The 15,623-nt window shown below is 41.1% G+C and overlaps 1 protein-coding gene across 1 annotated transcript in view; it reads left to right on the plus strand.

The window, feature by feature from the left end:
- SLC25A12 (solute carrier family 25 member 12) overlaps positions 1-15,623 on the plus strand; it is a 104,268-nt gene that overhangs the window by 12,929 nt on the left and 75,716 nt on the right. The window contains exons 3-4 of the mRNA XM_018572574.1: positions 9,287-9,429; positions 12,384-12,499. Of these exons, the coding sequence (XP_018428076.1) occupies positions 9,287-9,429; positions 12,384-12,499 (259 nt within the window). The remainder of the gene's footprint in view (positions 1-9,286; positions 9,430-12,383; positions 12,500-15,623) is intronic.

The following is a 15,623-nucleotide window of genomic DNA, read 5'->3' on the forward strand; positions in this document are numbered from 1 at the left end:
TTCAAAGGGTCAGTGTAGGATTAAGTGCTTGTAGTCGTTTTTTTACATTACTACGTTTTTTGTCTTGTTTTCTTTTTAATTTTTCTTTTATAATCAGATTATATATTTTATTTTGCATTTTTAACAATCAAGCTTTTAAAATGTTAACCCTTCCAAATGAATTAAATTTAGTTTGCTAAAACACTGTGGGGAACGTTTATCAATTCTGTCACACAGCTAGGCATTTCAGTAATAGGAGCATTGGGGCAGATTCGAGGCAGATTTGTTATTTGTAGACAGTTTTATACAGCTGGTAAAGTAGCACTGGAACAGAATAAATTCCGCCCCTGACCACTTCCTAATTATGCGTCTGTTTTTAAGTGAAAATCATCTCCAGCGGTAAATCTGTTGCAGATTTTTGCAAATCTATCACTTTTTGTTGCCCAGGATTACAGGCACAGGGGTCACAAATACACATTAAAATGTACACTTTAAGGCCCCATTCACACCAGGGCTACAGCGTTTTAGTGCTTTCTTTGCTTTTTTTATGAGTGTTTCAGTGCATTTTGCAGGCGTTCATATGTAATAGCGTTTTAAGGCTCTTTTCAGTTGTCCAATAAAAAGCAGTTTCAGCAGCAAAAATGCACTAAAACAAGTGCGAAGAAGCGCAAAAATGTGCTGATCGGCATGTTTCCATTGCAGTCTATGGAGCAAAACGAGCTGATGAGCACCACAAAAGAAGCTCAATTACTATTTTAAACAATGGCTCTCAAAACACCAACGATGCCTGCATCCAATCATATTGTTCAGGTGTTTTGGGAGCCAGCGAGGCTGACTAGAAGATACTGAAGCTTGGCCCAGTGAGAGTTTCCTCCATCCACACAAATTAGCATAGATTGAGGAATCTGTTGCACTTTTTCAGCTTAAGAGTACAGATTACAAAACAAAATCACCAGTTCAGGTTTGCATTGAGAGTAATTTAGTTTATTTGGCATAGGTTTTGCAAGTATGGCTTTTAAAAAAAAAAAGAATTCCCTAGGGACTCGCAGTTTGGGTCTGATGTGGTTATTTTAATGCGACTCATGCAGCGGTCTAGGAGCAATAACATAAACATTCCTGAGTAAAGTATGGAATAAGTCCCTTCTCATTTGTATTATAAAACAATTGAGATTATTGAAGGTGAAAAAAAAAATATATATATATATCAACCCGTGTTGCTGCTAACAAAAGTTTGCAGCGCCAATTCATACATCTGGCGTGAAATTTTACACAGTTTAGTAGTAAGGATTTAAAATGGGAATATTCCTTTCAGTCAGTGTTTTGTTGCAATGTATTTGACATACAGTGCTGTGTGAATTTGTATTGCTCGGTGTAGCACAATAAAAGATTTTCATGATTTCTTCTATAGCTAGTAGTCACCTTTTTAAATTAAATTGTTTAGTACATATGTGCAAGCGAATTAACAATTCTGGCATAACAAAACAGGATTGAGGAACAGGCTGGTAAGAAGGTCACATCAGTTACTGTGTAGGACATTTCGTCTTCAGGCTCATAAAGGCCACACATTCCGGGCCTAAATTTGGCTCTCCTTCCTGAAGGAGTTCTGTATGGAGGAGACTTGCCTTCCTCTTACTGGCACGCTTTGTCCTTATAGAGCTGGAGTTCTGTATTAAAATACATTTTGGCTTGTCATCATGCCAAACCTGCATGTGAAAATGAAGAAGACAGAAAACACGTGTTTTAGTAAAACAACATTTTTTCGGATTGGCTTGTCTCGGGTTTCCCCTCAACTTAACGTCTGTGTGATTACATTTCTGTCATTGTCACCCCCTGTACACACACAGTAAGATGAATCCATTTGCTCTCTATGTGTAGCTTTATTTATACACAGGATATGAGATACCTAGGTCCTAGTTGACCTGTCCCCACTGACCTTCGCTTGCAGGGGTGGGAGTGGGTCTGGAGACTTCATACTTCATTTTAAAGTTTAAAGCTGGCCGTACACTGTTAGAATTTCGGGCAGTTCCTATGAACTGGCGGCTGATTCGACAAAGCCGGGCAGAAAATTATTGTGTGTAGTTATATAAGTTGATGTCGTGTATAGGTATGTGGCCTGCTTGATTTAAGTATCTTTGTTTTCAGCCATGTGACTGTCATCTTCAAATCTCATTGGACTGCGGTGAAGATAACTAACTTCTGTGAAAATATAGAACTTTAAAAAAGGTACATTGATGAATTTTCATAAGGTGTGCTGCGCGATTTTTAATGCATTAGGCCTCATGCATGCGGCGATCAAAGCTGATGCTGGGTATTCCCGCAGCAAGAATGTACAGATTCTAGGTGAAGGGATCTCATAGGGATCTGTACATGTTCATCCACTGTATCCGTTAAAGTTAATAACAGGCTGATAGCGGCCGCATCTGTCTGTGGCTGCACGCAAGTAATCGTACATGATATGTACCAGCAGTCCTGCATTGTAAGTGAGGGTGTTGAGGGCCTGCTCACAACCCAGGGCGTTAAAGGGAAGCAGAGAGCACCAGTTGACAGAGAAGCAAAGAATAAGGTAAGTAAAACCGCTTTTTAATACTACCCTAAACAAAAATTAGCATTTAACCCTTGCAGTGCAGGGGGAGTCCCACTGCAAAGGTAGCTTTAACATTTCCACGGAGTTCGGTTTTGAAGTATATTAAGACAGAACTATCCAGGCCTGCTCCACCTCCCACAAATCTTTGCCAGGACTGGCTTGCATTCTGACATACTGAGCTTCAGAGTCATTCAGAAAACAGGGATTTCAGTTTTCTAGGGAATTGTCAAATAGATTCAGCTGTACAAGAATGATGCCAGGATGAAAATTCAAGTCATTCAGTTTTGATTCCAGGACATCCAAAACCTGGGGTGCTCTAGACTTCTAGTAAATTTAGTGCTTTGACCCACCACCCATTAGTTTAGATTGGTTAGTGAGGATGTTTAGCACATTGATGAATCATATGACATAGGAGAGCCTGGGGACTACATTAAGAATTGACTTCTGATAGGTATCCCTTACTTGCTTATTTGTGTTCCCCAGGTTATAGGGTGCTTTTGGAACTTGATTTAAGGGATTCACAAAGTGCAGAGTAAGTTTAAGTGCAGTTGAAGGTTCATTAGCGCAAACTTTAGCGCAACCTTTCTCACCCAGGGGGCCTTCTGGCTTCCCCAGGGATGCCTCAACATTTTCACACAGCGTCATGCCCTTTCACGGTGCATGCGGGCTGGCTGCCAGAGCCATGAAAATGAATGATGCAAATCCAGGGAGGGGGATTCATTTGGAAAAGGACAGACATTCGCCACCATGCAGGCTTGCTCTGCTTCCTGCCCTCTGGGGTTTCTGATGTGATGGCAGGACTCTGATGTGAAAGGGAACTCTAATGTGAAAGGGTGGCTCCTGGAGTGAAAGAGGGGGGGCTCTGATGTGAAGCGGGCTCCTGAGCTGAAGGGGGAACCCACTTTTTTGTGTGGGGTTGTCCCCTTAAAATCTAAGACTGAGGTGCCTTGAGATTGTGCATACTTTTAAAGAGTTATATTTAGCAATGGTCCACACCCTTTACAAACCAAGAGCTCAAATGACATATACAACATGGGGGTCTTTTAATGTACATAGTAAGATGCATGTTGACTAAAGTCATAAAACAGACCAATTCATTAGTACATGCCTTCAAAATGTCCTGGTTACATGAAAACCACCTCCTTAATTAAACCATAGAATCTCTAAAAAAAAGAGAGAGAGAATGTGGCGCTTCTATAATGTAGTGTTTAATTCTTGCTAGGTTATGCTTACTCAAATTTCAGAAGATAAGTAGCGCCATTGTGGCTTAATGCCCCTCAACACGTTTCACAATAGTTGCTTCTTCAGGAGGGTGGTGTTTATTCCGGGACAAGCTTACGCCTCTGGATAAAGTCAAGTTAGCGCCTGCTTTCGAGGAAGGACCATAGGGGGCAATAGGTCCAAAACTCAAATCCAACCAGTGTTACCACTCTGTATATGGATGGCCGAGGGAGGGGGGTGTCTTCCTTTCTGTGGTGGAGCCAAACCATAAAAGCCCCTAAGTTGTGTATACTATTTGATACCTTTTAAAGAGTGCTGTGACTAGAAAAGGTTGAGAAAGGCTGCATTAGAGTATGCGCAAAATGCAAAGGAGTCAACGGGCACTAGATCTGTCATATCATTTCTCGTCTTGTTAATGTTTATTTTGTTGTAATAATCTGTTGGCCGTTTAGCATTTCACACAATTCCTGATATTGTTTAAACATATTCTGTGATAGAATACAAAACCCTTTTGACATTGATCCTGTCACTTTCATGTTGCCTTGTAAAACGAGAGGCAAAATATTTGTTTTGAAATTAGCGTGTAACTTGAGTTTCCCCTGTGCATTGTGAGTATACTGAGAACAGTCTAAACTTTGAGGATTTCATTCGCAGCAACCGGCGATGGCAGCAACAGAGCCCCATTGCTGTGATCTTACAAATATCTAGTTCTGAGAAGTGGCAGAGAGTCTCTGGCCTCCTAGATATGAATTATTTATGTCAAGGTTTACAGTGAACTTTACATAAACACAGATCGGATTGTTACTGCCTTAAAATTGAAAGTCTGTGACCTCTTGAAATATAAGTTGTTTTACAATTTTAGAATATGGTAGCATTATCAAGATTTCATTATGCGCGTTCTTGGTTTTCAACAAGTCTTATGACTTCTGTGCATTTTAATGAAAACAGAATTTGTAACAACAAAAAGTGCTTTCATGTGATGACCATTATGACATGTGTTCCTGGGTACATGTTGGGAAATTTGTGCTTCTAAATAATATGTAATACACAACAAACCTTATTTGCTATTATGATGCAAATGAGCAATGAAAAACGTGACGTGACTGGTAATTTTCTGCATCTCACTTCAGTTGCTTATATATCTTTCTACCATATTGTTTTGAAATTACGATTTTACTGACAGAAACTCTTAAGCTGCCCATACACTGTAATATTTTCTTCGTTCTACCTGCGGGCTGAAAGTAGAAAATATAACAGATTCCTCCATCAATGCTTACGAGCATTGATGGAGGAATCTTCTGCTGCCGGACACTGTCAAAATACCCAAACAGCCGGCAGCCAATGAGCTGTTCATTTTCCAACCAGCTCCTTCGATCAGCTGATCGCGGGATGCCGGCCGAAAGGGTGTTGCAAATAGCATCCATTGTGTGAATTTTAGCCGGTTCATAAAAAAGAAATATTAATAGTGTATGGCCAGCTTTATGCCCCTTTCACAGGGACATTCCGATCAGGTCCTCCTGCTAATTTTTTTTTTTTTTAGGCGGACCTGATTGTAAGCCCGGTGTTAGTCTATGGGCAGCCAGATCTAAACAGACATGCATCCATTTACATCTGGTTACCCCCGGCTCTGGCCAAGTCTAGATAAAAAAACGGATCAGAGTTCAGTTTCGATGGACCTGACTTTGCCGGATTGGAGGTATTCTGATGTAAACAGACACATGTCCATTTACATTCAATTCCCCGTAGACTTACATGAGTCTGGTAACAATTTTTTTCCTCCATAGTAAGGTGGACCGCAGGTCACTGCACATTGTACTGCGCTGCAGGGTCCTGAGTGGAGTGCACACATTGTATGCTCAGCAAACTTAAAAGTGACAGTTCTAGTAGTAGGCAATACAAGACACACTAACATACAGCGCTGGGACCCACAGGAAGACATAAGAACAGTAGAAAGGCATCATGGCACACTCTCAAACCAGCATGTAAAACAACTTGTCTCACCACTAAGGACAATGACAGAGGTTTGGATACACGTCTTCTGCAAAGGATGTGTAAGCCGCACTGCCGCGCCAAGGCGCCTCTTGTTTTGCTTTACCACAGGAAGACATGCCCCATAGACTTCTGTCGGGCTCTGCTGAGCAGATGCAGCCAACAGAAATTTTGCACAGGATGTAAAACGCGGGAGGCCCCAGGTGCCAGATCTCAGTAAGTATGTAATTGTGGAGCAGGAGGGAGGGCTCTATGAGGTCAGGGAAGGGGAGCAGATGCAATAAGTGCCCAGGCTCTGAAAGTGAAGTTCTTCCAGTCTCTCCTGATCATTTGTAACATTTTTGTTGCCTGTCTCTGGACTCGCTCTGCCTTATCAATATCACATCTGACCTGATTTGCCCTAACAGCGTTTGTGCTTTAGGAATGTGCAGTCTACGTCAGAACATTGGCACAGCATAGCACATGTTCCTTTTGTTTTGACAGAAAGTTAAGAGACGCAAACCTCGCAGCATCTATATTCCTGCCGTTCCCACAGAGGACACTCCTCATTGTAGGACAGTGTAGAGAACTGGCAGAAAGTGATCAGCACCGACCAGCCACATCGATATTTAAAAAAAAACCTCAATCACACTTACTGGCAGCATAACAAGTCCTGTCAGTGACACAATGATCCTCGGGAGGGTAATTCTGGCAGTAGGTTACAGTCTGTTATATTCAGCACATGTTTTATTACTTATAGTGAGCATATTCAGAATTAACCGACTACATGCAACAGTGAATGGAGCTAAATCACACTTGATAGTTTGTCCAGTGCCAATTCCTTCTAAATGGCTAGAGACTCTTCTTATGACACATCATTTTAAGGCTCACAGATTTTGATGAATCTGTGTTTCAGCACCAATAATTGTGTTTTTATTGTAAAAAAAAAAAAAAAGTCTCCCAAGTTTTATCACAACATTCTCTTATTGCCATGATAGTATATACTGCCATGATTTTATATTATATTATTGCTGCACTACTATCAGTTTTAGGTTGGATTTAGGCCTTGTGTTCAGGGTAAGAGTTAGCTTTATTTTTTTATGTGGATATAAATCCTAATTGGATTACATTTTAGTTTTGCGTGGTGTTTATATAATAAGCCATTGCCTTTTTATTTCATGAAATACAATGTTTAAAATGACATGGTAAAACTTATTAGAATTAGTGGTTGGGTTTTTTTGTTTTGTTTCAAATACGTTTTATTTGTTTCTGCGTCCTGTTTAGTTGTAAGCAGCTCTTCCGTTTCATACACATGCTCGACTTGTGTTAGCCATTCCTTTACCGTGGGCATATGTTCTTGCCTCCAGTAACGAGGAATGATTGTACTTGCGGCATTAATGAGATGTCTAGGGAGCGAGTGGTTGGGTTTTTATCTTCTTTAAGTTGCGGTTTAGTGGTTCTGATGAGAGTAATCGTTAATAAATGACATTAAAAACACCAATAAATGCAGTAATGTATTCTTAAAAAAAGATTCAGTGCATGTTTAAATGCAACATGGAAGAGTATCTAAATTTTTCTTGATGGCAGTCAAATTTTTCTTGATGCACTCAAACTGGGAGCCAGTCAGGCTTTGCTATGGTGCACATGTGCACTATAGGGGGAGGGGGAAGCGGAGGAATGACTCATCACTCTTCTGCTAATCTTTAATTGACAAGTCAGCAAGCTGGGCTTGCACTTATCCAAGCCCTGCTTCTGCTACATTGAAGGTTGAGGACTTGGATGTGTTTTGATAGGGATGCTTAGACAGTAGAATTACCCAGTATTTCATGGATAAGACCATTCCCAGATATGTGTTACTGTTTATTTTGCCAATTGCCTGTAGTTTTTATTCAGGTGTGATAAGTATTTACCACATGTGCTATAGGTTTTCTGTGCCAACATTTCCGTGCCAGCAATGACCAAGCCTAAAACTGACATACTGTTTTTTTTTTTTTTTTTTTACATTATAACATTTTTCCCTGCAAACTAAAGGTGTATTTCACATTGAAGATCCTGTCACTATGGCAACTCTCCAGTGACAGGATCCACTTACCTGTTTCTATGAGCCCACTTGTTTGGTCAGTAAGGATGCAACGTCGTAGAAAAAGGATATAGGTATCATGGCATTGGCTAGTTGGGTCTAGCAACACAATCACTAGTGTGTCATAGGCCTAACCGTAAGTCCTCATTCACACCTGAGCGACATCAAATATGCATGTTTTGTGTAGTATGTTTTTGCTCCTTTTGTGCACATTTGTATTTAATGTGCAAAAACATAGCAAACATACATTTGTAAGCCTTTCCATTGAAGTCTATGGGGCCAAGAAGTGCAGATAAAAGCTTGTGTACTTTTTTCCAGCGACAGGTGTTTTGCTAAAAGTGACAAAACGCTCAGATGTGAACATGGCCATAGAAATCAATGGCAATTTTTTTGGGGTCAGAAAAGCGCTACAAAATGTTTCGTGTGAATGAGGGCTAAACCTCATGTCTGTCAACCTAATCTCCTTCTTCTTTTTTAAGTGTGTGTGTGTGTGTATCACAGATGTCCATTGCTAATCTACTGCTGGTAGTTCTGAGAAAGATATAAAATGTGAGAGGTATATGTGCTGAGTGTACAGGAGTGAATGGTAGGGTGTGCTGAGTGTATTTGGGTAAATGGTGGGTTCCCTCTCTGTACACTGTGCTGTACTTGACATACTACAGACTTCCCCATTCTGTACACTGTTCAGTACATCCCTTACTTTACACTGCTCCACTCTGAAAGCTCTTCTGTATATACTTCACTCATATTAATAGACATTATTTGAACCACTGGAATTTCCAAATGCTTTTCTGTTCAGTGAATGCGCTCACTTTTGAAATACAATTGCACTATTACAGGGTGATTATGGTTATGCCCTGTACTGTTGCCTATAATAGTAAAGAACAGTGCTCCCAGTTTGCATGCAGTGTGCGGGCTAGGTAACCTGCACTATAGTCAGAATGAACCCTAAAAGATGGTCTGGTTACTATGGGCAACAGGCAGTGCTACCTGAGATGTCTTGGGTCTGACTGATAAAGCTGCATTTGCACTTACTGTATTTCATGGTGGCCACTTGAGCAATTTGATCCATGTGACTTGAGAAGCCACTGTAGCACAAAATGAAGTAATATTGCAGCTTGATGCATCAGGACCCTTATTCCTTAAAAGTGACAATGTCTTACCAGATAGACTATATTTCACAATATTTTCAGTTGTATCTTAAGTGTAGGATGTACATATATTAAATGTTTATATATATACATATGTACATATCCATATTCCATCAGTGATGTTTTATTTATTTTATCAATGCTTTTCTTTTTAGGAAAGTGCATTATGAATATATCTAAATGTTCTATTGCAGTGTTCCATTTCCTAATGTCTACATAGGGATGCCGGAGCTTGTAATGTATCCTTTGTTGTGTTTCTGTCCATTAGCATGCTCATATTCCTTCCTTTTGTGCTTTTCTCAGTATGCCAGCGTTGAAAAAGATGGGGAAAATTACATGACACCACCTGACTTTGTGCAGAGATACCTCAGACTGCACACAGATGCTCACCACAATCCCAAGACTGTGGATCTACTAGGAGGGGTCGCTGACCAGACCAAAGATGGGTGAGACTAATTCTACTACTTACATTTAAAGTACAACTAAAAGCTTCTGTATGACAGCCGAACAAAATACTTATTGCAGCTACTATTTGATGCACATTCCTTATAAAGTAAGCAAAAAACTTACTTTACCTCCTCTGACTGAGACAAATCCTCCTTCATTTGTGTCTCACCCCGCCCCTCCTCCCAGACACTGCAGCTCATAGTGGGAGGGTTTCAGCAACAGATGCAGTCCTGCCAAAATAGAAAGAAGTGGGCAGGACTAGGGCTGGGCAGGTACTGAATGACAAGCTGCAGGCATGGTAGTGACGATGCTGATAGCCACGCCCCCTGCATCATTTGTTCATCCCCTATAGTGCAGGCAGGCACAGCCTACATGAGAGTGACAATTCTGTTCTAAATTCAGGAGTAGTGCAGCATTGTTGCCATTATTTCACAGGAAGCTGAATTAAGTAGACTTCACTGGCAGGCTCAACAGGTATTTGTGGAACTTTGCATAGGGACTAAGGGAGAACTGTAAGTACAGATACGCTTATTAAGTGCTGTGTTAAGTGCACATGTGTGGCCGTAGTGTAAGTTTTTCCAAATTTTATTATTTTACTTCATTATAAAATAATGGGTAGATGTTGATATTTTGATTGACCCAAATGGGTTCTTTTCTTGGGTACTCCAGCAAGAAATAGCCCTGACCTGCCAGCTCCGGTGCTCTTTGGATAAATAGCGATGCCCACTCAGCCCAAAACCATCAATTAATGAAATTCTCTAAACAATATGAGCTGCCGTTCTAATAATATAGATGTATAAAGATAAATGCACCGTTCTACATACATAACATCAAATAATAATAAATATAACAAACTAAACCAAAATTGCTGGAAATCCACTAATCGGTGTACCAAAATCTCTAATAATAAATACAGGATATACAAAGATGTAAAAATAATAGTGTCCGTGTCTATATAAAGTTCATCACAAAAAAGTGTCCATTTCTCAAAGCAAATAAGTTACAGTGTCATAATCATCAGCAGTATTCGTGGATATTTTATGTTATGTATGTAGAGCAGTGCATTAATCTTTATACAGCTCAGGTTCTCTGCCATGGCTTTTTTTAGGAAGATCTTGCTCTCCTTGCTGTTGTTTTGTGTTTGTTTTTTTCACTTGCATGTAAATAAAGAATAAACTTAGCATTTTGTAGATCCTGTAGTCGTTCATGCTTACACTTTTGTAAATATGTAAATAAAATATTTGTACAGAAGCACAAATTGTTACGCTAAGTATCTCCTCTGTTGACTGAAGAGAATACAACATATCCGAGACTACCTAATTTGTTTTCAGGGAAATCTCCTTTTACTCATTTGTACCATGTTAAGCATGATTTCAAATTTTTGAAGCTGAACACCATTAAACTTCAGTTACATCAAAATGGTAGATGGTAGATCTTACTCTTTAGTTTGTTTCAAAAGCTACCCCAGCTGAAAAGTCCATGCCTATTTAGAGCAGGGGTGAGCAAACGTCGGCCTTCCAGCTTCAGTAAAAGTACAAATCCTATCATGTATCTGCCTCTGGAAGTCATGACTGTGGATAGGGATGCACCAATACCAGCTTTTCGGTATCGAGCACAAGTACCAATATTTATCTTTCGGTACTCGCCGATACAGAGTACTGATACTGGTACTTCCACTAGCATGGTGCCGGCATCCGGGGCAATCAGGAAGCCGGGCCTCATGTCATTTCCCACCGCACGGCTTCTTGATTGCACGGGAAGTCGGCTCCATGCTGTTTGGCCAGGAAGCCGGCTTCCCAGCCAATCAACATGGGGTCGGCTGTTTGGCTGGCTCGATGCTCATTGGCCGGGAAGCCGGCTTCCCAGCTAATCAGCATGGAGCCGACTTCCTGGCCAATCAGGAAGCCGGGAAGCGGGTCATTACCCGGCTTCCTGATTGGCAGGGAAGCCAGCTCCATGCTGTTTGGCCAGCTCAATGCTACTTGGCCAATCAGGAAGCCGGGCGGCAAGTCATTACCCCCCTGCCCGTCTTCCTGATTGGCCGGAAAGCCAACTCCATGTTCCCTCAGTGCACTGCCGGTCAAAGGAAATCTTGGAATATATATGAAGCCACAAAGAGGAAATGTGATTGGCATAGAAAAGGCCCCTTTATCGCTCTGATGATCATCTGAAAGTCTTAGAAACAACCTTAGTTAGGAAGACAATGGGTTGGCTGCAGAGTATTGGGTCTGTTTACATGGATAACTACACCAGAAATTAATGACATTAAATGCAGATGCCACCTCTCTCCAGTTAGAAATAGGGCCTTGTAAAATAAAAAACAATGGTGGCCGTAAAGGAGGACCCAAAATGTTTATTTGAACAGGGGCCCCTTGTTATCAATGCACAAAAGTACTTCTATGGATGCAAAAATATGAATACAGTATGTAGCAGCCCAACTATTCATGCTGGAGTAATTTTTATTCCGCTGCTGAGTGTTATCTCACATGTAGCCCTATCACATGCTTATAATATGACAAATGTATATTTTTCAAGTTTTTTCTTACTGCCTGTAAATCTTTGGGATTGACATAACTTGAAACAGTTAAAATTTTGGAAACCACCTCAGAAATCATTTAGGGTTTTTCATTACAATCCAATTCCATTAGATCGACTTACTACCAAAATGTAAAACGGAAATGGCAAGACTGTGTTACCTGAGCAGTACATTTGCCTCTCTGCTTCCCATGCTGGGAACGCCATCTGTTTAAATCTCCATCAACACATGTGGGCTCTGACATAAGATAACATGATACAATATGCATTAAGTAAAAGGCGAGCAAGTGCACAGATTGGCGGCTAGATAACAGTACAGAAAATGTTTACAGAATGTACCACTTTGTTAACTTGAGCCCTCCACTGCTTCTCCTTCTCTTACCTCTCTGACAAAGTGTATTTATTTTGTTATCCGCAGGTTGATCTCCTTCCAGGAGTTCCAGGCATTCGAGTCAGTGTTGTGTGCCCCAGATGCTATGTTCATTGTGGCTTACCAGTTATTTGATAAGGGCGGCTTAGGGGAGGTCACTTTCGGTAAGTGTTTGGAAAATGGCATGCGAGGCGACCGGGGAGAGTAGATTTCAGGTAGCAGTTAATGTATCCGTAAAAAGGCACTTCTGCACAAATAATAAAAATAAGAATAGTTTGTAGGACTGGGTCACTTTTCAGTTTCTGCTTTCATGATTTAAAGCTCAATTGTTGCATAAGCTTATACAGGTTAGGCACAGTCAGGGAGGATAAAACTTGCCTTGGCTAATAGTCTTTTATTTTTACTTTAATAATGTTTTTGCACTACCCCCAAACTCTCCTTTCCTAGCAGCACACTGAAGATGGTAAACTGCATGAGCTCTGGGTAGCAAAACAAGAATGTAAGTGAAATTAAATATAAAGGGATATGTTTTTAAAGTATTTTGTGACATTCATCCCAGGCGTATCTTCCTGATGCATGTGATTGCAATGATTGATTCACTTTTCAGGGAATGTTTGGTAAGAACGAGAAGAGCAAACAAGGGAGCGCATACCGAGTGCATTAAAAGACACATTTAATAATGTATGAAAAGAGTAATAAACTCACAAAGGTAAACATTAAATCTGCGCTTCCAGGGCCAAAAGGTTCAGAAACTCAAGCCTACAAGCCATGGCCAGTGGTGGGGCTGTAAGTCATATTACCTGGCGGTCTGGGTACTTCCTTCTTCCACTCGGTGGTAGGGAATAAGCGGAATCTGTAGTCATTTAGACGTACCTCGGGAGAATGTCTAGGTGGCAACCATAGCAAAGGAAACTTTTGCTACTGCTAGTTCAGCAACGCTAAGCAGGTCTTTTCAGAGGAAGTACAAAGGCAGCTGGGTGATGACTCTTCTTCTAGCCACGACTTGCGCTCTTAAAAAGTAACCTCACCCTCTTACCTGGTTTGCTGGGTTATCCCCAATAGGCACACCCAGAAAATCCAGCATTGTCCTGCAGCGATCTGCTGCTGCACCCCTGGTCCCTTATCACTATCTTGGTTTCTTCCGTCATTGGAAGCAAGTTGTCTCATTCTGGTTCAGACAGCCAGCTCTCTGATGTGCGCCAGGTCAGCTCCATGTCTGTCCTTCAAACTTCCTAGCGATGTGTATTGCCTCAGCTGAAGCCTCCTGGTATATGTGGCATGCACATCCCAGGAGACTCCAGGAACAAGGACATGTCATTCTTGCATAGGCGAGAATGCAGACAGAAGGCAGGCCGTAATTGATTATTCAAAAAAAAGTCGGGGGTTGGGGGGATAGAATGGGGCAAAGTAGTTTATATAGGCGGCGGTTCACCTAAAGCTGCTGAACTTCTTGGTCCTGGATGCACTGCTTCAACGTTTACTTTATTGAGTTTATTACTGTTTTTTACATTATTATTTGTGCATTTTGAAGCACTAGGTCTGCGCACGATTGTTTGCTCTCCTTGTCGTTACAGTTGCGGGGCACCATTTACCACTAGGAGCTGAAGGGAAGTGCTTTCCACAGTTCCTTCACCATGCTCGAGAATACTGCAGATTTTTGTGTAGACTATCCTTTCCCACATTCACAATACTGTTCGCTTCTCCATCTTTTCTCTTTAGTCATTGTTTGGTGACTCACATTCACTGCTTTATAAATAAGCTCATACATATCTGTTCAGCACCTATCAACCTGTCTGGTTCTTTCTTTCATTGACTAATCATCTTTAAAAATGTAGAAAAATATATGTAGAAAAGTTAAAAAAAAATGTTTTCCAGTCTTGAATGTTTACAACTCATGTCATGTCTTTTTTCCTGCCTGTGTCCCCTGTTTGGGGGATTTTCACTTCCATCCTGCCCAGTGCTGTCATCGGGATACAAAGTCCAGGAAAAAATCTAAATACACAAATTATTGCATATAGGGGCTGTTTTTTTAACTGCCAGAGGGTTTGTATTTTTGCCCACCCTGTCCTTAGAATTATACAACTCTGCCACACAGCACATCCCTGTTTGGTAGGAAAGGAGACCTGATTTTTCTTTGCTGCAGTTAAGCAACACCTACAGGTCTTGTCCCTCCCCCATCCTGTGACTGGACAGTGAAAGGAGAAGCAGCAGACTAATGAGCTTGTCTCTCTCACTCTGGTTCTCTTTCTCTACGCATGCACTTTGTTAGCACATGAGCAGTGCAGTACAACTGATTGGCTCATTGTGCTGCTTCTACCTCCCCAGTCTGAGCTCCTGCTGTATAGGGGATCCAAGAGACTGATACAAATTCAGGTACTTACACAGACTACAATTATATACATAAAATGATGTTTCAATGAACAAAGAGCTACATTCAATTTCTATTTGCCTGGAGGTTGGCTTTAAAGAAAACCTCTTGTTGCAGTGGACAACAGACAATGGGGTATAATTATAAAGCATAGAATCTGACATTCACTGCAAGTGAATCTTCCTGGCATGTGCTTTACATGACGACAGTGATTTATTGTGAACGGAGACGTGCGACCGTTTCTACTGTACGGTCGCATGTCTTCTGTCGAACCAGCATGTTCGAAAACCAGCCGGGAATCGTACGATTCTCGGCTGGTTAGAACGGTGCTCAGAAGATAAATGCTGAACGGGCCGGTGTGCGCACGCGCACACTGCCCGTTCAGCATTGCGGTCATCGGAAGCCCGCCCCTCAGGGGGGTGGGCTTGCGATGATCGAGAGTGCGATCTGCCTGTCCAAGATAGGCAGATCGTACGTTTTTTTAATCCCTTTACAACCATCGCAAGACTAAAGTCTTGCGATGGTTGTAGAGTGTATGGCCACCTTAACACTTGTTTGTGAAAAGTTATTTTTTAGGCGGTAATGATGAATTTGATAACATTTCTTGCTACTTTCTTACGTTTAACTTTTTTTGGTTAAGATATTCTGAATCGTGCGTCTGGGCTCAAATGCTGCAACTGTTATCACATCACCTATGATAGTGAATGTGACCTTCACTGAGAGTGGTAGGCAATATTAAAGGGCTATCACACTGATATCATTCTGTTGTAATCGACAAGGTTAATTGTGTTACTAATTGACAACTAATTGTGTACAGGAGAGACGTCTTCTTTCCAATGGGATCATATACGTTAATGTATGTAATACAGAATCTGTTATTTATGGGAAGTTATTTTATTTGTTACAATAATCACTTTTTT

Source organism: Nanorana parkeri, unplaced genomic scaffold, assembly GCF_000935625.1.
Source record: "Nanorana parkeri isolate BGI_ZX_2015 unplaced genomic scaffold, ASM93562v1 scaffold44, whole genome shotgun sequence".
Taxonomy (NCBI): domain Eukaryota; kingdom Metazoa; phylum Chordata; class Amphibia; order Anura; family Dicroglossidae; genus Nanorana; species Nanorana parkeri.